The sequence below is a fragment of the Salvelinus fontinalis genome, unplaced genomic scaffold (assembly GCF_029448725.1).
Source record: "Salvelinus fontinalis isolate EN_2023a unplaced genomic scaffold, ASM2944872v1 scaffold_0341, whole genome shotgun sequence".
NCBI classification, from domain to species: Eukaryota; Metazoa; Chordata; class Actinopteri; order Salmoniformes; family Salmonidae; genus Salvelinus; species Salvelinus fontinalis.
In genome coordinates, this window is record NW_026600550.1 from 121,941 (window position 1) to 146,449 (window position 24,509).

The 24,509-nt window shown below is 39.6% G+C and overlaps 2 protein-coding genes across 4 annotated transcripts; both read left to right on the top strand.

Moving 5' to 3' along the window:
* Nucleotides 1-165: 165 nt before the first annotated feature.
* Nucleotides 166-9,156, top strand: LOC129845706 (oocyte zinc finger protein XlCOF6.1-like). 3 transcript variants are annotated; one of them, XM_055913592.1, is made up of 3 exons: nt 166-529; nt 684-1,004; nt 4,996-9,156. In XM_055913592.1, exons 2-3 carry the CDS (start codon nt 716-718, stop codon nt 5,940-5,942), a joined length of 1,236 nt encoding a protein of 411 aa, XP_055769567.1. In that variant the 5' UTR covers nt 166-529; nt 684-715; the 3' UTR covers nt 5,943-9,156. The 3 variants fall into 3 exon arrangements, with proteins under 3 accessions (XP_055769567.1, XP_055769568.1, XP_055769566.1); XM_055913593.1 differs by having other exon boundaries at nt 687-1,004; XM_055913591.1 differs by having other exon boundaries at nt 166-1,004; nt 4,996-9,155.
* Nucleotides 9,157-10,843: 1,687 nt separating this feature from the next.
* Nucleotides 10,844-21,682, top strand: LOC129845707 (zinc finger protein 883-like). Its single transcript, XM_055913594.1, has 2 exons — nt 10,844-11,432; nt 19,490-21,682. The coding sequence occupies exons 1-2, from the start codon at nt 11,183-11,185 to the stop codon at nt 20,530-20,532; spliced, it is 1,293 nt and encodes a 430-aa protein (XP_055769569.1). The 5' UTR covers nt 10,844-11,182; the 3' UTR covers nt 20,533-21,682.
* Nucleotides 21,683-24,509: the final 2,827 nt, after the last annotated feature.

The window sequence follows — 24,509 nt, forward strand, 5'->3', positions numbered from 1 at the left end:
TCTGGAGTAGGATTAGACAGGGTTAAATAGTGGAATGGGGTGGTGGCGTTTTAAAGAGGGTTAAAAGTTGCCATGGTAATTTTCCTTGTTCCCGTATTACCGGAAGTAAATGTAGATCGGCTGTGACTGGCCTCACACTCCAGTACAGTAGGTGGCGGTGTATGCAGCCAAAAGTTGAATGTAATCCGCCAACCAAATCATAAAGAAGAAGAAGCGACTCATCAGTAGCAGCTTGCTAAAAAAAAAAAGTTTAAAGTATCCAGACACGTCCTGTGGATGTTAGGCAATATGTTTTAAATACACGTATATTTACACCTTAGTACCGCTATTCGGTTTTATTTCACATCCAGTTAGGTACGACGTTGATTGTCTGCTGCTGACGTTATAGATAACGTTAGATGGCTACGTCCGTTTCGATAGCACCAGTGGCTGAAGCTAGCTAGTTAACTTTTCACCAACACGCTTTCCAGAAATGAACAAACGGCTTGTAACAATTTATATATTAAGTTAAAGGATTCATTTTACTTCGGTGAGTAAAGAACCGTTAGTGTCTCCATAGTGCTGTGCTCTTTCGTCAAACCAGCTAGCTACTATAGTTATCTTCGTTGGTATATTGACCTAGCTAGTTTATTAACTAACATTCCCAACAATGAGCTCACTAAGTTACTACCCCCTTGTTAAAGAAGAGGAGGTCTGCTGGACGGAGAAAGAGGGTATGTTGGTGAACAGTGTCGAGGAAGTTATTACAGTGAAGGAGGAGGATGAAGAAGAGGATGCCGTATTTGGAGAGGAGAAGGAGGCTGCCACAGTGAAAGAAGAGGAGGAAGAAGCTTTCCGAATGGAAAAGGAGGAAGAGGAGGCTATCACATTAAAAGAAGAAGAGGAGGATGTTATAGTGAAAGAAGAGGAAGAACATTTTGGAGAGGAAGAGCAGAATATCTCAGAAGAGGAAGACGTTTTAGGAGTGAAAGAGGAGGTGGTGACTGAAGATCTGATTAACACCAGTGAGTATCTTAATAATAAAAACGGCACAAATTCTCAGCAGTTGTTGAACCACAGTGTGGTTTATAAGGGGGGCATTCTACTGAAGTTCTACACTTGTTCTGTACTGTAGGAATCGGGTCGTTCCATATGATTTCAATCACTTTCTTACTGCACCCCCTTTTGATTTGAACGAAACCCTACATGTTTGCACATGTCAAACTCAACCTTGTATCTGTGATGAAGACATGGATGTCTCACAATAAGGTGGGGTCGGGTATGCAAAATGGGTCAACTTCTATCTCCTGGCATTCAGGTCCAAAAAGTCCCATTCTGAACACTTCTACCATGGACAAACACGTGTGGAAGGTTTCGTTGAAATCCAATAGGGTGCAGTCAGGAAGGGATTGAATTCATATGAAACAATTAATTGTTTAATCTAGTAGCCTAACAAATAACAAAAATGTATACTTAAAATGTATTCTATACTGACTAGTCTATTTACCCATTAGGTCTAATACATGTATCCTATACTGACTAGTATATTTATCCATTAGGTCTAATACATGTATCCTATACTGACTAGTATATTACATGTATCCTATACTGACTAGTCTATTTATCCATTAGGTCTAATACATGTATCCTATACTGACTAGTATATTTATCCATTAGGTCTAATACATGTATCCTATACTGACTAGTATATTTATCCATTAGGTCTAATATATGTATCCTATACTGACTAGTATATTTATCCATTAGGTCTAATATATGTATTCTATACTGACTTGGCAACCCATAAAACTTCAATTAAACACAGTCTCAAATAGCCATCTGTCCCTTTTTATTAATAGCTGGGCAGCTGCACAGATTTCAGCAAATTTAACGCCCGTTTCAAATAAACGCAGGGTCTAAATGAATTGTTAATGAGGTCACCATCAATTACCATGATTTGTTTACGAGGTTTAAATGTCTGATTTGTTACATTGAAATAATGCATGAATAACTCTGGAAACATGATGGTAGTCAGCCCCTAGTTACCACAGTCAGAAAGCCCGCCTACTCCACCAATCAGATGAGGGAGTGTGATGACACGTATGCCGCTTTACGATTCGGTTCGTGGGAAGCAACCAATCAGATGAGGGAGTGTGATGACACGTATGACGACCTGTTTGCACGGGGCAGATGGGAAACATGCCTATATTTAGTCTATTGAGTCATTAATGATTTGGTTGTTTATTAAATGTAGTATAACCAGCCGTTTTTTTAAACGCTACGTGTTAATCGGATGTCTTATTCAAACTCAGTTTACAAGCTGATCGTGACGTTGGCCCTTTACTCATAGTTACTGCGTTGTTTTGAAAATGGCCCGTAGACCAACAAATTGACACAACTTGATTTGTATTATTTTATTATAAAACAGCTAAACAGCAATGTTCACTGAATTGTTGTTGTTGAAATTGTCAGATTTTTTTGGCCTGATTTAAGATGAACCTCAGCCCTGTTACATACTAATTTAACTTAACATGGCCTTGCAGTCCAATTTTTTTGGGGGGGGTTATTTTGTACCAGTTTCTGTCTCTGTACAAAGGCATGGTCTTCAAGCTATGGAAGATGACAAAATATTTAATAATAATTGATTGTACTTACATGGCACTTTTCTAGACCCCAGACCTCTTTACAGTGTAAGGGGGAACTCACCACCTTAACTCCACTTGCATAGTCTTTATTTACATATATTTGATTGGCTCCACCCCCCTCTTCAGAGGACAGGAAGTATTTTGTTTTGTTACAGATTTTGTGACATACATTATTCATACATGGTACTTTTATACACAGTATTACAGTGCCTTCGGAGAGTATTCACATCCCATGACTTTTTCCCACATTTTGATGTGTCACAGCCTGAATTGAAAATGGATGAAATGTATCATTATTTTGTCACTGGCCTACCAACAATACCCCATAATGTCAAAGTGGAATTATGTTTTTCAACATGTTAACAAATGAATGAAAAGCTTTACTGTCTTCAGTCGATAAGTATTCAACCCCTTTGTCATGGCAACGCCTAAATACGTTCAGGAGTAAACATGTGCTTAACCAGTCACATAAGTTGCACAGACTCACTCGGTGTGCAGTAAGAGTGTTTAACATGAGTTTTGAATGACTACCTCATCTCTGGACCCTACACATACAATTATCTGTAAGGTCCCTCAGTCGAGCAGTGAATTTCAAGCACAGAGACCAGGGGAGGTTTTCCAGTGCCTCACAAATAAGGGAACCTATTGGTATATGGGTAAAAGTAAACACATTGAAGATCCCTTTGAGCATGGTGACGTTATTAATTACACTTTGGACGGTGTATCAATACACCCAGTCACTACAAAGATACAGGCGTCCTTCCTAACTCAGTAGCCGGAGAGGAAGGAAACCGCCCAGTGATGTCACAATGAGGCCAATGGTGACTTTAAAATAGAATTTAATGGCTGTGATAGAAAACTGAGGATGGATCAACAACATTGTAGTTACTCCACAATACTAACCTAATTGACAGAGTGAAAAGAAGGAAGTCTGTACAGAATATATATATTCCTAAAAAATGCATCCTGTTTGCAACAAGGCACTAAAGAATTACTGCAAAAAAATGTGGCAAAGCAATTCACTTTTTGTCCTGACTACAAAGTGTTATGTTTGGGGCAAATCCATACATTACTTAGCACCACTCTCCATATTTTCAAGCATAGTGGTGGCCGCATCATGTTATGGGTATGCTTGCAGTCATTAAGGACTGGGGAGTTTTTCAGGATAAAAAAATAAATAGAATGGAGCTAAGCACAGGCAAAATCCTAGAGGAAAACCTGGTTTGGTCTGCTTTCCACCAGACACTGGGAGATTAATTCACCTTTCAGCAGGACAATAAGCTAAAGCACAAAGCCAAATCTACGCTGGAGTTGCTAACCAAGGCGACATTGAATTTCCTGAGTGGCCTAGTTACAGTTTGATTTTAAATCGTCTCAAATCTATGGCTTGAAAAGTGGCTGTCTAGCAATGAACAACCAACTTGACAGAGCTTGAAGAATTAAATAGATATATTTTTCAGATACAGTCCAGGTGTGCTGAACTCTTAGAGGTGTGCAGAAAGACTCACCGCTGAAATCGCTGCCTGGGGATTCTGACAAGTATTGATGTGTATATTTATGTCAATGGGAAATGGGTCTGAATAAAACGATTTATTTAATCCGTTTTGATTTCAGGCTGTAATGTGGATTAAGTCGAGGGGTATGAATACTTTCTGAAGGCATTGTACTGATAGGAATACAGTTTGATATACACATGCAGTGTATATCAAATAGAAGCCTGTCTCTAATAGAAGCCTGTTTCCAATAGAAGCCTGTCTCCAATAGAAGCCTGGCTCCAATAGAAGCCTGGCTCCAATAGAAGCCTGGCTCCAATAGAAGCCTGGCTCCAATAGAAGCCTGCCTCCAATAGAAGCCTGGCTCTAATAAGAGCCTGTTGTGTTCAGTGATTTAAGCAAATAAAAGCCTGGGCTGTTGATCTAAGTTTTACGGTGTTCACTATTAGGTTTATTAAATGTAGAACTGACAAGTCCAATAGTGTTTTTATTAGTCTACAAAGCACTACAGGTACTTTGATGACACGCTATTTTATTGAGGGAACTAGTCTAGATTAAACCTTGTAGGAAAACAGTTTTTATCATGTGGAGTTTTAATTCAGCTCTGTTTAACTAGATACTGTCTTTTTATTGAGGGATCTAGTCTGGATTAAACCTCCTAGGAAGGCAGTCCCATGGCACTTATCGCAAGAGTTGGTATGTTAATGCTGGTGTCCTGGCAAAATGTCCATTCATCCCCTCTCCTCCCCCTTTACCTATTCCCAAGGTCGTTGCTGTAAATTAGAATATGTTCTCAGTCAACTTACCTGGTAAAATAAATATTTTTTTCATTCAGATCTCTCTGTTTAACCAATACTCTTTTTGTTTGTCTTTGACAGGAGAGAGACCAGACTCTCACTCTGACAGTGGGAAGAGCCCTTCAGAGGAACCAGACCCAGAGACATCCAAACCAGCAAGACAACACCACTACTGCCACTGTGGAAAAAGTTTTTGGTGGTTAGGGCACTTTAGAGACCATAAGAGAATGCACATAGGGGAGAAGCCTTACCAATGCTCCCAGTGTGAAAAAAGTTTTAGCCACTCATGGAGCCTGAAATTGCATAATAGAATACACACAGGAGAGAAGCCTTTCCACTGCTCCCTGTGTGGAAACAGTTTTACACACTTAAGGGCCCTGAAAATACATGAAAGAACACACACAGGAGATAAGCCTCATCACTGCTCCCAGTGTGGAAAGAGTTTTACGCTGTTAGGGAGCCTGAAACGACATGAGAGAATACACTCAGGAGAAAAGCCTCACCACTGCTCTCAGTGTGGAAAGAGTTTCAGCTGGTTAACAAGCCTGAAAATACACGAGAAAACACATACAGGGGAGAAGCCTTTCCACTGCTCCCAGTGTGGAAAGAGATTTTCCCAGTTAGGGGACCTAAAAGGACATAAGAGAACGCACACTGGAGAGAAGCCTTACCACTGCTCACAGTGTGGAAAGAGATTCACCCGGTCAGGAAACCTGCAAAATCATGAGCTAACACACTCTGTATATAAGCCTTATCACTGCTCCCAGTGTGAAAAAACGTTTTTTTCATCAAATGCCCTAAAACAACATGAGTTAACACACGCTGAAGAGAAACCTTTCCACTGTTCCCAGTGTGGTAAGAGATTTTTCTTATCAGGGCACCTGAAAAGACATGAGCTAACACACTCGGTGGAGAAGCCTTTCCACTGTTCTCATTGTGAAAAGAGTTTTAAGAGTTTATGGAACATGAAAGTGCATCAAAAAACACACACAAAGGAGAAGCCTTCCACTGCTCCCACTGTGGGATGAAATGTACATGGTTTCAACAATTGAAAGAGCATGAAAGAATCAACAGCTGAGAGAAGTTATCAGTGGTCCCAGAGTGGGAAGGGATATAGTACAACACATGGGGTTAGAGAAGTTATCAGAGTGGGAAGGGATATAGTACAACACATGGGGTTAGAGAAGTTATCAGAGTGGGAAGGGATATAGTACAACACATGGGGTTAGAGAAGTTATCATAGGTCCCAGAGTGGGAAGGGATATAGTACAACACATGGGGTTAGAGAAGTTATCAGAGTGGGAAAGGATATAGTACAACACATGGGGTTAGAGAAGTTATCAGAGTGGGAAGGGATATAGTACAACACATGGGGTTAGAGAAGTTATCAGAGGTCCCAGAGTGGGAAGGGATATAGTACAACACATGGTGTTAGAGAAGTTATCAGTGGTACCAGAGTGGGGAGGGATATAGTACAACACATGGGGTTAGAGAAGTTATCAGAGTGGGAAGGGATATAGTACAACACATGGTGTTAGAGCCTTTTGTAAAAGAAAATCTATTGAAGATAGTTTGGTTTATTTATTGTGTATAAAAAATGTTATGAAAAGTATTATTTAGGTGGAATATCCCTTATTACTTTGTTCCTAGAATTGTATTTAAAGGGTTACATCTAAGATGACGTGAGGGAACATTTATTTGAACAGGTGTATGTAGTCGGCTAGGTAGATGCCGAATTAAGATCGTTTTCAACCATTCTTTTACCATTATTTATACCATTATATTTAATAGTTTTTACCTTTTATAATTTGTTTTACTTTTTACTATCCATATTAATTGGAGCCTGTCTATACATACTGGAAAATAACATTTCTGTCACCCCTCATCACCAGTGGTGTAAAGTTCTTAAGGAAAAGTACTTTAAAGTACTATTTAAGAAGTTTTTTGGGGTATCTTTACTATTTTTGAAAACTTTTATTTGACTACATTGCTAAAGAAAATAATGTACCTTTTCAAACTGTGTGACAAACCTGAACTTTCTTTTTGTGAAATGAAGCCTACAATAAATAGGATTTTGTTGAGCACAATGTTGGGCCACTACACATGTCCACTAGGGTACACATGTCCACTAGGGTACACATGACTACTAGGGTACACATGTCCACTAGGGTACACATGTCCACTAGGGTACACATGGCTACTAGGGTCACTAGGGTACACATGTCCACTAGGGTACACATGGCCACTAGGGTACACATGTCCACTAGGGTACACATGTCCACTAGGGTACACATGGCTACTAGGGCTACTAGGGTACACATGGCTACTAGGGTACACATGGCCACTAGGGTACACATGGCTATTAGGGTACACATGTCCACTGGGGTACACATGGCTACTAGGGTACACATGGCCACTAGGGTACACATGGCTACTAGGGTACACATGGCTACTAGGGTACACATGGCCACTAGGGTACACATGGCCACTAGGGTACACATGGCCACTAGGGTACACATGGCTACCAGGGTCACTAGGGTACATGTCCACTCAGGTACACATGGCCACTAGGGTACACATGGCTACTAGGGTCACTAGGGTACACATGGCCACTGGGGTACACATGGCCACTAGGGTACACATGGCCACTAGGGTACACATGGCCACTAGGGTCACTAGGTACACATGTCCACTGGGGTACACATTGCCACTAGGGTACACATGGCTACTAGGGTACACATGGCTACTAGGGTACACATGGCCACTAGGGTACACATGGCTACTAGGGTACACATGGCCACTAGGGTACACATGGCTATTAGGGTACACATGTCCACTGGGGTACACATGGCTACTAGGGTACACATGGCCACTAGGGTACACATGGCTACTAGGGTACACATGGCTACTAGGGTACACATGGCCACTAGGGTACACATGGCCACTAGGGTACACATGGCCACTAGGGTACACATGGCCACTAGGGTACACATGGCTACTAGGGTACACATGTCCACTGGGGTACACATGGCTACTAGGGTACACATGGCCACTGGGGTACACATGTCCACTGACTAGATAGACTGCATGCACAGATACTGTCCTGACTAGATAGACTGCATGTACAGAGACTGTCCTGACTAGATAGACTGCATGCACAGAGACTGGCCTGACTAGATAGACTCGTTTTTCATGCACCTTGATGTTGTTGAAATACTGCATTAAAGACATTAGATGTAAAATTGCGCAACTAAAATCTTCTCTGCAAAAAACGTCTAAATTATTTACAGATTTCTTGATTTAACTAATGAATTGATTCATTCTGACTATTTTGGAAGTGCAGTTGTTCTTTTTTATAGGGTTAAATCTAAGATGGTGTGAGGGATCTTTGATTTGAACAGGTGTACAGTGCATTTGCTAAAAGACTCTGAGATCATGAGAAACAAGATTCTCTTGTCTGATGATGAATGCCAAGCGTCATGCCTGGAGGAAACCTGGCACCATCCCTTCGGGGAGTGGGATATTGTGATGTCATAATGGGGTATTGTGATGTCATAATGGGATATTGTGTGAGTAGGTTGATGAGGAAAAACAGTTTAATCCATTTTAGAATAAGGTTGTAACGTAACAAAATGTGGAAAAAGTCAAGGGGTCTGAATACTTTCTGAATGCACTGTATGTAGCCTGCTAGATAGATGCCGAGTTAAGAAATGCTTGTACCTTTTTACCATCCATATCAACTGGAACCCGTCTATGCATACTGGAAACCATTACCTGGACGTTCTTTAAAAGAAGGGGTTATTTTTAGAATGTTGGGACATTGTTTGAAGCCACATCACATGAACGTTTATCAGGAAACACACACAATGCTCCCATTGGCTGATATCTTTGACTGAGAACACACACAATGCTCCCATTGGCTGATATCTTTGACTGAGAAAACACAATGCTCCCATTGGCTGATATCTTTGACTGAGAACACACACAATGCTCCCATTGGCTGATATCTTTGACTGAGAAAACACAATGCTCCCATTGGCTGATATCTTTGACTGAGAATTGGTTTGTGTTTAGTAAATCAAATTGTACAAAGTGTACTCAAAAACACAATCTGTATGCTTTTGTTCATTTTAAAACATGAATTGAACATGGTGTGGGTAATTTAGTTTGATTTGTGTTCGTTTAAATGAAGTGTCAGTTTATCTTAAGTTTTGTCTAAAAAAAACACCTATTTTGATCAAAATATATATTTTTACCCTTAAGTGTTCAAATATAGCTGGAGTGTGCCTTTAATTATTTCTTTATAAAGGTAGGGCCTAGGTAATATTATATTACATACAGTATGTTATAGAAACACTGGACCAAATGTTTATAAAGGTAATATTATATTACATACAGTATGTTATAGATATACTGGACCAAACGTTTATAAAGGTAATATTATATTACATACAGTATGTTATAGATATACTGGACCAAACGTTTATAAAGGTAATATTATATTACATACAGTATGTTATAGATATACTGGACCAAACGTTTATAAAGGTAATATTATATTACATACAGTATGTTATAGATATACTGGACCAAATGTTTATAAAGGTAATATTATATTACATACAGTATGTTATAGATACACTGGACCAAACGTTTATAAAGGTAATATTATATTACATACAGTATGTTATAGATATACTGGACCAAACGTTTATAAAGGTAATATTATATTACATACAGTATGTTATAGATATACTGGACCAAACGTTTATAAAGGTAATATTATATTACATACAGTATGTTATAGATATACTGGACCAAACGTTTATAAAGGTAATATTATATTACATACAGTATGTTATAGATATACTGGACCAAACGTTTATAAAGGTAATATTATATTACATACAGTATGTTATAGATATACTGGACCAAATGTTTATAAAGGTAATATTATATTACATACAGTATGTTATAGATACACTGGACCAAACGTTTATAAAGGTAATATTATATTACATACAGTATGTTATAGATATACTGGACCAAACGTTTATAAAGGTAATATTATATTACATACAGTATGTTATAGATATACTGGACCAAACGTTTATAAAGGTAATATTATATTACATACAGTATGTTATAGATACACTGGACCAAACGTTTATAAAGGTAATATTATATTACATACTGTATGTTAAAGATATACTGGACCAAACGTGTATAAAGGTAGAGCCTAGGTAATATTATATTACATACAGTATGTTATAGATACACTGGACCAAATGTTTATAAAGGTAATATTATATTACATACAGTATGTTATAGATATACTGGACCAAACGTTTATAAAGGTAATATATTACATACAGTATGTTATAGATACACTGGACCAAACGTTTATAAAGGTAATATATTACATACAGTATGTTATAGATACACTGGACCAAACGTTTATAAAGGTAATATATTACATACAGTATGTTATACATAACTGGTTGAGTGTATTTATTGGTGTTTACCTTGACCTCTGAGGGGTTGAGTGTATTAATTGTCGTTTACCTTGACCTCTATGGGGTTGAGTGTATTTATTGGTGTTTACCTTGACCTCTATGGGGTTGAGTGTATTTATTGGTGTTTACCTTGACCTCTATGGGGTTGAGTGTATTTATTGGTGTTTACCTTGACCTCTATGGGGTTGAGTGTATTTATTGGTGTTTACCTTCTAAGGAGTTGATTGGACCTAAGTTTTAATAAATGCACCCCACACCATAACATAACCATCAAGAACGGAAGTGTTTCCTATATTTTGGCGCTTACCTCTACATTCATGTTCAGGTGTAGTTTGTGTTGAGGAAAGTATTAGCTGTAAGAAAAGAGAAAACAGGTTTGATCATTTGGAATTATTTGTTACGAAATTGTTTAAAACTGCGTTACCCACTCCAGTCAGTAGGTAGCGAATGTGAGTATTCCAGGTGATGATTCTTGCTTGACGTATAATCTAGTGGACAGGACGCTTCTTCAACAACGACATGGCTACTTATTCAACCGTCTCAGTAGCTTGCTAGCCAACATAAAACAGAAATATTGAAGGTCTTAAGATTTTTTTTGTGTGTGTAGCTACATGAAACTCAGTGTTTTAAACAAAATTCTGTTTAACTGATCTACTTGTTGATTTAAACGTAGTTTTCTTGCTACATTTTGATAGTGGGCATAACAGGCTTGTCACTAATGCTAACTAGCTAGTTAGCTAACATCCCTGACGATGAGCTCGCAAAGCTACTCCCCCCTGGTCCCTGCTAAAGAAGAGGAGATCTGCTGCACGGAGGAAGAAGCTCTGGGGCTTAACATTGTGGTGAAAGAAGAAGAGGAGGATGTTACAGTGAAAAAAGAGGAAGACCATTTTAGAGAGGAAGAGGAGGCTGTCTCAATAAAAGAGGAGGAGGAAGACGTTTTGGGAGTGAAGGAGGAGGAAGGAGAGGAGGAGGAGGAAGAGACTGAAGAGCTGAACACCAGTGAGTACTGTTTTAAAAACAGACCTTCTACTAAAGTTCTACACTTAAATATGTTTTCGGGGGGTTCAGTACGAGAGAACAGTGTTCAACGTTTAATTCAACGGAAATGGCACAGTACTGAATGGCAAATGTAGGCCGTCATTGTAAATCAGAATTTATTCTTAACTGACTTGCCTAGTTTATTAAAGGTTACATAAATATATAAATTTTGCCATTTCAAATGGTCACACTCATATTCATCGAATCAGGCCACACCTCACCACAAAACCATAACACCATGTAGCAAACGTTGACACAAACTGAACGCACCCCAGAACTGTATAAATTGTTAAAGGTGCAGTCTGCCATTGGTACATGCATTTTGGGGATTTTAAATTAATGATAAAGAGGGCTGGTCATTTTCATTTCTTGGAGAATATAACTGTTTTACCCAAAATATAAGTTTTACTGCAAAAAAAATGTAAACACCAAATTGTAAAGACTTTTTTAGACTAAAAAGATTGTCAAAACTGGTATAAAGCTAAGGGATGGGGATGGAGAAATGTAACCAGAGAGATAGATTTATAGACAGAGACAGAGATACAAGGCCTGACCTGTCAAATTCATAGACAGAGACAAGGTCCGACCTGTCAAATTCATAGACAGAGACGTAGATACAAGGTCCGACCTGTCAAATTCATAGACAGAGACGTAGATACAAGGCCCGACCTGTCAAATTCATAGACAGAGACGTGGATACAAGGCCCGACCTTGCCGGAAGATTCCGACCCTACCGTTAAGCTTCTTTACACTGAGCTGCACCAGGGTTGGGAACGCAATCATGACTACGTTAAGGCACCATGGAGCCGGCGTGAGATATGGGTAAAAAAAAAACTTACCACAACGCAGGGATGAGATGGCAGCTGTGGCTCTCGCTGGCTAGTAGGAGGACGAAAAGGGACGTTTTTCAAACTAGCATTATGTCAATCTTGGCATATCCCAACCCTGCATTGGGGTAAGTTTCCCTCCCCATATCATGCACCGGCTGCATCTAATATTAGGTCTAATACATGCATCCTATACTGACTAGTCTATTTATCCATTAGGTCTAATACATGTATCCTATACTGACTAGTCTATTTACCCATTAGGTCTAATATATGTATCCTATACTGACTAGTATATTTATCCATTAGGTCTAATACATGTATCCTATACTGACTAGTCTATTTATCCATTAGGTCTAATAAATAGTTTATACCTGGAGGGTAGGGGATTATACTGGTCTATACCTGGAGGGTAGGGGATTATACTGGTCTATACCTGGAGGGTAGGGGATTATACTGGTCTATACCTGGAGGGTAGGGGATTATACTGGTCTATACCTGGAGGGTAGGGGATTATACTGGTCTATACCTGGAGGGTAGGGGTTTATACTGGTCTATACCTGGAGGGTAGGGGATTATACTGGTCTATACCTGGAGGGTAGGGGATTATACTGGTCTATACCTGGAGGGTAGGGGATTCTAATGGTCTATACCTGGAGGGTAGGGGATTATACTGGTCTATACCTGGAGGGTAGGGGATTATACTGGTCTATACCTGGAGGGTAGGGGATTATACTGGTCTATACCTGGAGGGTAGGGGATTATACTGGTCAATACCTGGAGGGTAGGGGATTATACTGGTCTATACCTGGAGGGTAGGGGATTATACTGGTCAATACCTGGAGGGTAGGGGATTATACTGGTCTATACCTGGAGGGTAGGGGATTATACTGGTCTATACCTGGAGGGTAGGGGATTATACTGGTCTATACCTGGAGGGTAGGGGATTATACTGGTCTATACCTGGAGGGTAGGGGATATACTGGTCTATACCTGGAGGGTAGGGGATTATACTGGTCTATACCTGGAGGGTATGGGATTATACTGGTCTATACCTGGAGGGTAGGGGATTATACTGGTCTATACCTGGAGGGTAGGGGGTTATACTGGTCTATACCTGGAGGGTAGGGGATTATACTGGTCACACCTGGAGGGTAGGGGTTTATACTGGTCTATACCTGGAGGGTAGGGGATTATACTGGTCTATACCTGGAGGGTAGGGGATTATACTGGTCTATACCTGGAGGGTAGGGGATTATACTGGTCTATACCTGGAGGGTGGGGGATTATACTGGTCTATACCTGGAGGGTGGGGGATTATACTGGTCTATACCTGGAGGGTAGGGGATTATACTGGTCTATACCTGGAGGGTAGGGGATTATACTGGTCTATACCTGGAGGGTATTGGATTATACTGGTCTATACCTGGAGGGTAGGGGGTTATACTGGTCTATACCTGGAGGGTAGGGGATTATACTGGTCTATACCTGGAGGGTAGGGGTTTATACTGGTCTATACCTGGAGGGTAGTGGATTATACTGGTCTATACCTGGAGGGTAGGGGATTATACTGGTCACACCTGGAGGGTAGGGGTTTATACTGGTCTATACCTGGAGGGTAGTGGATTATACTGGTCTATACCTGGAGGGTAGGGGGTTATACTGGTCTATACATGGAGGGTAGGGGATTATACTGGTCTATACATGGGGGGTATGGGATTATACTGGTCTATACCTGGAGGGTAGGGGATTATACTGGTCTATACCTGGAGGGTAGGGGATTATACTGGTCTATACCTGGAGGGTAGGGGGTTATACTGTAGGAGACCTTAAATGTTGTCTGGCCCAGGTTGTTATGGTAACCATTTAGTAGGAGACCACTAATGTTGTCTGGCCCAGGTTGTTATGGTAACCATTTAGTAGGAGACCACTAATGTTGTCTGGCCCAGGTTGTTATGGTAACCATTTAGTAGGAGACCACTAAAGTTGTCTGACCCAGGTTGTTATGGTAACCATTTAGTAGGAGACCTCTAATGTTGTCTGGCCCAGGTTGTTATGGGAACCTTTTAGTAGGAGACCACTAATGTTGTCTGGCCCAGGTTGTTATGGTAACCATTTAGTAGGAGACCTCTAATGTTGTCTGGCCCAGGTTGTTATGGTAACCATTTAGTAGGAGACCACTAATGTTGTCTGGCCCAGGTTGTTATGGTAACCATTTAGTAGGAGATCACTAATGTTGTCTGACCCAGCTTCCACATCTTTTGGTTGCTGCTCAACATTTGTTAACGTGTGACATGTTTAGGGTCCTATTAAATCTGTTTTATTTTTTGCCTGATTCGGTTTCGTTTTTTCCCCTCCAAATTCTGTTTTCTCCATTTTGTTTTCCAGTTTTCTGTTTTAACCAATTTTTTTCAGGTTTTCATTTGCAAAATCACACTTTAAAAAAATAAATAGATAACCAACAACATTGGATGTTCTAAGTCCACAACAATGCTTAAAATGCATCAGGAGACCACTTTTGAGGTCTGGGAAAATGTAAGAAATTTAGATTTTTGGGTGTAGTTACCCTTTAAATGCAAGTGCCCACCAGGAAGAGACCTGGGTGATGAGGACAAACATCCATATCACCATAAAGGACCTGAACTGATGCCGTAATGAACTGATAGAAGGATACGTTTAGAACATAAACCAACGTTTAGAACACGTTTAGAACATGAACCAACGTTTAGAACATAAACCAACGTTTAGAACATGAACCAATGTTTAGAACACGTTTAGAACATGAACCAACGTTTAGAACACGTTTAGAACATGAACCAACGTTTAGAACATAAACCAACGTTTAGAACACGCTTAGAACATGAACCAACGTTTAGAACATGAACCAACGTTTAGAACACGTTTAGAACATGAACCAACGTTTAGAACATGAACCAATGTTTAGAACACGTTTAGAACATGAACCAACGTTTAGAACATGAACCAATGTTTAGAACATGAATCAACGTTTAGAACACGTTTAGAACATGAATCAACGTTTAGAACACATTTAGAACATGAACCAACGTTTAGAACACGTTTAGAACATGAACCAACGTTTAGAACATGAACCAACGTTTAGAACACGTTTAGAACATGAACCAACGTTTAGAACACGTTTAGAACATGAACCAACGTTTAGAACATGAACCAATGTTTAGAACATGAACCAATGTTTAGAACACATTTAGAACATGAACCAACGTTTAGAACATGAACCAATGTTTAGAACACGTTTAGAACATGAACCAACGTTTAGAACATGAACCAATGTTTAGAACACGTTTAGAACATGAACCAACGTTTAGAACATGAACCAATGTTTAGAACACGTTTAGAACATGAACCAACGTTTAGAACATGAACCAACGTTTAGAACATGAACCAACGTTTAGAACACGTTTAGAACATGAACCAACGTTTAGAACACGTTTAGAACATGAACCAACGTTTAGAACATAAACCAACGTTTAGAACACGTTTAGAACATGAACCAACGTTTAGAACATGAACCAATGTTTAGAACACGTTTAGAACATGAACCAACGTTTAGAACATGAACCAACGTTTAGAACATGAACCAATGTTTAGAACACGTTTAGAACATGAACCAACGTTTAGAACATGAACCAACGTTTAGAACATGAACCAACGTTTAGAACACGTTTAGAACATGAACCAACGTTTAGAACATGAACCAACATTTAGAACATGAACCAATGTTTAGAACACGTTTAGAACATGAACCAAGGTTTAGAACATGAACCAATGTTTAGAACACGTTTAGAACATGAACCAACATTTAGAACATGAACCAACGTTTAGAACATGAACCAATGTTTAGAACACGTTTAGAACATGAACCAACGTTTAGAACATGAACCAACGTTTAGAACACGTTTAGAACATGAACCAACGTTTAGAACATGAACCAACGTTTAGAACACGTTTAGAACATGAACCAACGTTTAGAACACGTTTAAAACATGAACCAACGTTTAGAACACGTTTAGAACATGAACCAACGTTTAGAACATGAACCAATGTTTAGAACACGTTTAGAACATGAACCAACGTTTAGAACACGTTTAGAACATGAACCAACGTTTACAACACGTTTAGAACATGAACCAACGTTTAGAACATGAACCAACGTTTAGAACACGTTTAGAACATGAACCAACGTTTAGAACACGTTTAGAACATGAACCAACGTTTAGAACACGTTTAGAACATGAACCAACGTTTAGAACACGTTTAGAACATGAACCAACGTTTAGAACACGTTTAGAACATGAACCAACGTTTACAACACGTTTAGAACATGAACCAACGTTTACAACACGTTTAGAACATGAACCAACGTTTAGAACATGAACCAACGTTTAGAACACGTTTAGAACATGAACCAATGTTTAGAACACGTTTAGAACATGAACCAACGTTTAGAACATGAACCAATGTTTAGAACACGTTTAGAACATGAACCAACGCTTAGAACATGAACCAACGTTTAGAACATGAACCAATGTTTAGAACACGTTTAGAACATGAACCAACGTTTAGAACACGTTTAGAACATGAACCAACGTTTACAACACGTTTAGAACATGAACCAACGTTTACAACACGTTTAGAACATGAACCAACATTTAGAACACGTTTAGAACATGAACCAATGTTTAGAACACGTTTAGAACATGAACCAACGTTTAGAACATGAACCAATGTTTAGAACACGTTTAGAGCATGAACCAACGCTTAGAACATGAACCAACGTTTAGAACACGTTTAGAACATGAACCAATGTTTAGAACACGTTTAGAACATGAACCAACGTTTAGAACATGAACCAATGTTTAGAACACGTTTAGAACATGAACCAACGCTTAGAACATGAACCAACGTTTAGAACATGAACCAACGTTTAGAACACGTTTAGAACATGAACCAACGTTTAGAACATGAACCAACGTTTAGAACACGTTTAGAACATGAACCAACGTTTAGAACACGTTTAAAACATGAACCAACGTTTAGAACACGTTTAGAACATGAACCAACGTTTAGAACATGAACCAACGTTTAGAACACGTTTAGAACATGAACCAACGTTTAGAACACGTTTAGAACATGAACCAACGTTTAGAACACGTTTAGAACATGAACCAACGTTTAGAACACGTTTAGAACATGAACCAACGTTTACAACACGTTTAGAACATGAACCAACGTTTACAACACGTTTAGAACATGAATCAACGTTTAGAACACGTTTAGAACATGAATCAACGTTTAGAACACGTTTAGAACATGAATCAACGTTTAGAACACATTTAGAACATGAACCAACATTTAGAACACGTTTAGAACATGAACCAACGTTTAGAACATGAACCAACGTTTAGAACACGTTTAGAACATGAACCAATGTTTAGAACACGTTTAGAACATGAACCAACGTTTAGAACATGAACCAATGTTTAGAACACGTTTAGAACATGAACCAACGCTTAGAACATGAACCAAAGTTTAGAACATGAACCAACGTTTAGAACACGTTTAGAACATGAACCAACGTTTACAACACGTTTAGAACATGAACCAACGTTTAGAACACGTTTAGAACATGAACCAACGTTTACAACACGTTTAGAACATGAACCAACGTTTAGAACACGTTTAGAACATGAACCAACGCTTAGAACACGTTTAGAACACGTTTAGAACATGAACCAACGTTTAGAACACGTTTAGAACACGTTTAGAACACGAACCAATGTGGTTTATTATCCTTTGAACTACTACTACTAGTTTGATGGTTGTAACCATCTATTATCCCATTAACAAATCACCCTCACTTATTTAGTTTCCAAACTTCACATTTCTCCTAGTGTAGGCTACTTATGGTAATGAACGATATCAGCAACAGGCCTGTGAAGGGTGATGGGTCGGTGGCGTTTTTAAATTAGCGTTTCCCGCCCTGTTGTTGTTTGACTAGCGACGTGTCTGTAGCGATCATGTGATTGCAGAATTTGCAAAAACAAAATGGCCACTGGATTGATGCACATAATCACCATATCATTCTGCCAACTACTTTGTAGTTAACTTTTTAATTGAGAATGTTTTTTGGGAAAGCCTTCCCATCTCTAGCAGAAGGTTATCTTAGGTTATATTAACATCATCGCTGACGGCTACACACAGAGACAGAGGCATTCCACTGTCGGTTCAGAAAGTGGCAGGTCCGTTCTATTTTTTTCTTACTTAACCTTTTATTTAACTAGGCAAGTCAGTTAAGAACAAATTCTTATTTACGATGACGACCTACAGAGGAACCGTGGATTAACTGCCTTGTTCAGACGGTCTATTCACTGATGCATTTTGTTCCTGTCTTATGATTAACTCCTAACTTCAATACATTCAGTTGATTGTCTTGGCCCAATTCATTCATGTTCTACTAACTTCAATACATTCAGTTGATTGTCTTGGGCCAATTCATTCATGTTCTACTAACTTCAATACATTTAGTTGATTAACTTGGGCCAATTCATTCATGTTCTACTAACTTCAATACATTCAGTTGATTATCTTGGGCCAATTCATTCATGTTCTACTAACTTCAATACATTTAGTTGATTAACTTGGGCCAATTCATTCATGTTCTACTAACTTCAATACATTCAGTTGATTAACTTGGGCCAATTCATTCATGTTCTACTAACTTCAATACATTCAGTTGATTAACTTGGGCCAATTCATTCATGTTCTACTAACTTCAATACATTCAGTTGATTATCTTGGGCCAATTCATTCATGTTCTACTAACTTCAATACATTCAGTTGATTCTGAATATTGTTGAATTCCGTTTTAATGTCTGGATTAGGTGATTCAGGGCCCTACATATTAGAGATCACAGCTCAGAGATCACAGCTCCTCCCTTTTCAATTGCAAAGTCATACAATACAAACTGTTTAGATTCTCTGTCAATAGTCTTTAGCTTTGGAGCAGGGGACAGTTGTAAAGGCTGTTTTCACGCCCCTCCAAGCATCTCTGGGTTGAGATTGAGGGATCTAGTCATAGAAAATCCTTTTTATCCTTTGCCGGTTTCATTCGGTCTCTGTTTAATCAAATAGTTGGTCTGTCTTTGGCAGGAGAAAGATCAGACTGTCACTCTGACAGCGGGAAGAATCCTTCAGGGGAACCAGATCCAGAGACGCCCAAACCAGCGAGACGACATCACTGCTCCCAGTGTGGAAAGAAATGTATCCAGTTATCGCATCTGAAAGAGCATGAGAGAATACATACAGGAGAAAAGCCTTACCACTGTTCCCAGTGTGAAAAGAGTTTTACCCAGTTAAATATGCTGAAACGACATGAAATAATACACACAGGAGCGAAGCCTCACCAATGCTCCCAGTGTGGAAATAGTTTTACCCAGCTATGGAACCTGACAGTGCACGAGAGGGCACACACAGAGAAGCCTTACCACTGCGCTCAGTGTGGAAAGAGTTTTAGCTGGTTAGGGAGTCTGAAAGTACACGAGAAAACTCACACCGGGGAGAAGCCTTACCACTGCTCTCAGTGTAGAAAGAGATTTTCCCAGTTGGAGCAACTGAAAAAACATAAGAGAACACACACTGCAGAGAAGCCCTACCTCTGCTCCCAGTGTGGGAAGAGATTTACCCTGCTGAGAAACCTGAAAAATCATCAGCTAATACACTCTCTATATAAGCCTTACCTCTGCTCCCAGTGTGGAAAAACGTTTTTCTCATCAGATTCCCTGACAAAACATGAGCTAACACACTCTGTAGAGAAGCCTTTCCACTGCTCACAGTGTGCAAAGACATTTTTCTCATTAGGGCCCCTGAAACAACATGAGAGAACACACTCAGTGGAGAAACCCTATCATTGCTCGAAGTGTGGAAAGAGTTTTACTTCATCGAATTCCCTGAAAGAACATAAAATAATACACTCAGGAGTGAAACCCTACCACTGTTATCAGTGTAAAAAAAGTTTTACCCAATCGTGGCACCTGAAACATCATGAGAGGACACACGCAGAAGAAAAATCTTATCATTGCTCCCAGTGTGTAAAGAGTTTTACATTTACATTTACATTTAACATTTTACATTTAAGTCATTTAGCAGACGCTCTTATCCAGAGCGACTTACAAATTGGTGCATTCACCTTATGACATCCAGTGGAACAGCCACTTTACAACAGTGCATCTAAATCTTTTAAGGGGGGGGGGGGGGGTCAGAAGGATTACTTTATCCTATCCTAGGTATTCCTTAAAGAGGTGGGGTTTCAGGTGTCTCCTGAAATGTCAACATACCTGAAAAAACATGAGCTAACACACTCTGTAGAGAAGCCTTTCCACTGTTCGCATTGTGAAAAGAGTTTTAAGAATTTAAGGAACCTGAAAGTGCATGAGCAAAGACATACATGCTCTTTGGGCCCTTCCACTGCTCACTCTGGGGAGAAAAATGTACTTGGTTTCAGCAACTGAAAAATCATGAAAGAATCCTAATGTGAAAAGAGATATACAATCAACATGTAAATGCAGAGTCTCAAGTAGCTGTCTGTCCCTTTTAATAGCCGGGCAACGGCACACGTTTCAGCAAATAAACACTTGTTTCAAATAAACCCTCTAAAGGAATTGTTAATGAGGTTACCATGAATTACCATTAATTGTTTACTAGGTTTTAATGTTTGATTTGTTACATCAGATAAAAAAGGATGGCAATCATTTGTTTTTAATCACCAGTAAGAAACTGCTAGCCATTAGCTGCTAACAGCTGAGAACTGCTCGCTTACTGGCAAGCACAAAAACAGTCAAGAACATCGGGTGTACAGACCCCTAGAAGTTGGCTGATTGCCATCTGGTGTCGAAAGTAAGAACTGCCAAAAATGCACAGTCAAAGAGGAGAATAATTATTCTGCTAAAGGAAAATTTGTTTTTTCCCCCCAAAATAAAGGCATATATATATACAGGCATATGCCTTTATTTTGAGGAAAAAAACACGTTTTCCTTCATCAGAATAAGATGGTTTCTGTATGTGTTTACAACGTTTAGAACATTACCCAACGTTTAGAACACGTTTAGAACATTACCCAACGTTTAGAACACGTTTAGAACATTACCCAACGTTTAGAACACGTTTAGAACATTACCCAGCGTTTAGAACATTACCCAGCGTTTAGAACATTACCCAGCGTTTAGAACATTACCCAGCGTTTAGAAACATTACCCAGCGTTTAGAACATTACCCAGCGTTTAGAACATTACCCAGCGTTTAGAACATTACCCAGCGTTTAGAACATTACCCAGCGCTTAGAAACATTACCCAGCGTTTAGAACATTACCCAGCGCTTAGAACATTACCCGGCGTTTAGAACATTACCCAGCGCTTAGAAACATTACCCAGCGTTTAGAACATTACCCAACGTTTAGAACACGTTTAGAACATTACCCAGCGTTTAGAACATAAACTAACATTTAGAACATTACCCAAAGTTTAGAACATGTTTAGAACATTACCCAGCGTTTAGAACATTACCCAACGTTTAGAACATTACCCAGCGTTTAGAACATTAACCAATGTTTAGAACACGTTTAGAACATTACCCAGCGTTTAGAACATTACCCAGCGTTTAGAACATTACCCAGCGTTTAGAACACGTTTAGAACATTACCCAGCGTTTAGAACATTAACCAATGTTTAGAACACGTTTAGAACATTACCCAGCGTTTAGAACATTACCCAGCGTTTAGAACATTACCCAGCGTTTAGAACATTACCCAGCGCTTAGAACACGTTTAGAACATTCCCCAGCGTTTAGAACATTACCCAGCGTTTAGAACATTACCCAGCGTTTAGAACACGTTTAGAACATTACCCAGCGTTTAGAACACGTTTAGAACATTACCCAGCGTTTAGAACATTAACCAACGTTTAGAACACGTTTAGAACATTACCCAACGTTTAGAACACGTTTAGAACATTACCCAGCGTTTAGAACACGTTTAGAACATTACCCAGCGTTTAGAACATTACCACACACACACAGTTGAAGTTGGAAGTTTACATACACCTCAGCCAAATGCATTTAAACTCAGTTTCACACATTTCCTGACATTTAATCCTAGTAAAAAGTCCCTGTCTTAGGTCAGTTATGATCACCACTTTATTTTAAGAATGTGAAATGTCAGAATAATAGTAGAGTGATTTTTATTTCAGCTTTTATTTCTTTCATTACATTCCCAGTGGGTCAGAAGTTTACATACACTCAATTAGCATTTGGTAGCATTGCTGTTAAATTGTTTAACTTGGGTCAAACAGTTCAACTGTATATACATACATACATACAGTGGGGCAAAAAAGTACACTGCTCAAAAAAATAAAGGGAACACTAAAATAACACATCCTAGATCTGAATGAATGAAATATTCTTATTAAATACTTTTTTCTTTACATAGTTGAATGTGCTGACAACAAAATCACACAAAAATTATCAATGGAAATTAAATTTATCAACCCATGGAGGTCTGGATTTGGAGTCACACTCAAAATTAAAGTGGAAAACCACACTATAGGCTGATCCAACTTTGATGTAATGTCCTTAAAACAAGTCAAAATGAGGCTCAGTAGTGTGTGTGGCCTCCACGTGCCTGTATGACCTCCCTACAACGCCTGGGCATGCTCCTGATGAGGTGGCAGATAGTCTCCTGAGGGATCTCCTCCCAGACCTGGACTAAAGCATCCGCCAACTCCTGGACAGTCTGTGGTGCAACGTGGCGTTGGTGGATGGAGCGAGACATGATGTCCCAGATGTGCTCAATTGGATTCAGGTCTGGGGAACGGGCGGGCCAGTCCATAGCATCAATGCCTTCCTCTTGCAGGAACTGCTGACACACTCCAGCCACATGAGGTCTAGCATTGTCTTGCATTAGGAGGAACCCAGGGCCAACCGCACCAGCATATGGTCTCACAAGGGGTCTGAGGATCTCATCTCGGTACCTAATGGCAGTCAGGCTACCTCTGGCGAGCACATGGAGGGCTGTGCAGCCCCCCAAAGAAGTGCCACCTCACACCATGACTGACCCACCGCCAAACCGGTCATGCTGGAGGATGTTGCAGGCAGCAGAACGTTCTCCACGGCGTCTCCAGACTCTGTCACGTCTGTCTCACATGCTCAGTGTGAACCTGCATTCATCTGTGAAGAGCACAGGGCGCCAGTGGCGAATTTGCCAATCTTGGTGTTCTCTGGCAAATGCCAAACGTCCTGCACGGTGTTGGGCTGTAAGCACAACCCCCACCTGTGGACGTCGGGCCCTCATACCACCCTCATGGAGTCTGTTTCTGACCGTTTGAGCAGACACATTTGAGCAGACACATTTGTGGCCTGCTGGAGGTCATTTTGCAGGGCTCTGGCAGTGCTCTGCCTGCTCCTCCTTGCACAAAGGCGGAGGTAGCGGTCCTGCTGCTGGGTTGTTTTTTTCACCATAATTTGCAAATAAATTAATTTAAAAATCCTACAATGTGATTTTCTGGATTTCTTTTTCTCATTTTGTCTGTCATAGTTGAAGTGTACCTATGATGAAAATTACAGGCCTCTCTCATCTTTTTAAGTGGGAGAACTTACACAATTGGTGGCTGACTAAATACTTTTTTGCCCCACTGTACATACATACATACATACATACATACATACATAAAGGAAATGGACACCTGGCTCAAATAGGAGCCTGTTGTGTTCAGTGATTTAAGCAAATAGAAGCCTGGACTGTTAATTGACGTTTTACGGTAGTACATCACAGGGAAATTCACACAGTGCTCCCAGAATTTAATGTTTTTCTTGTTTATGCCACATAACAAGTTTTAAAAAGTGTACTCAGACAAAATTGTTATTTTATTTTAAAAACATGAATTGAACATGGAGTGAGTGAGTCTGTTTGAATATAGAGTATGTCGGGGAGGGGGTATATTTTGTTCTCTAGGCCAATGACATCAGAGGGCACCATCACACCAACTCCTTGAAATTTGCAGTTTGTGTCTAAAAAAACACTGTTTTGATCAAAACCTTTAAAAAAAAAATGTTTACCCCTGAAGTGTTCAAATATAGCTGGAGTGCATCTTTAATTATTTATTTATTTATAAAAGGTATACC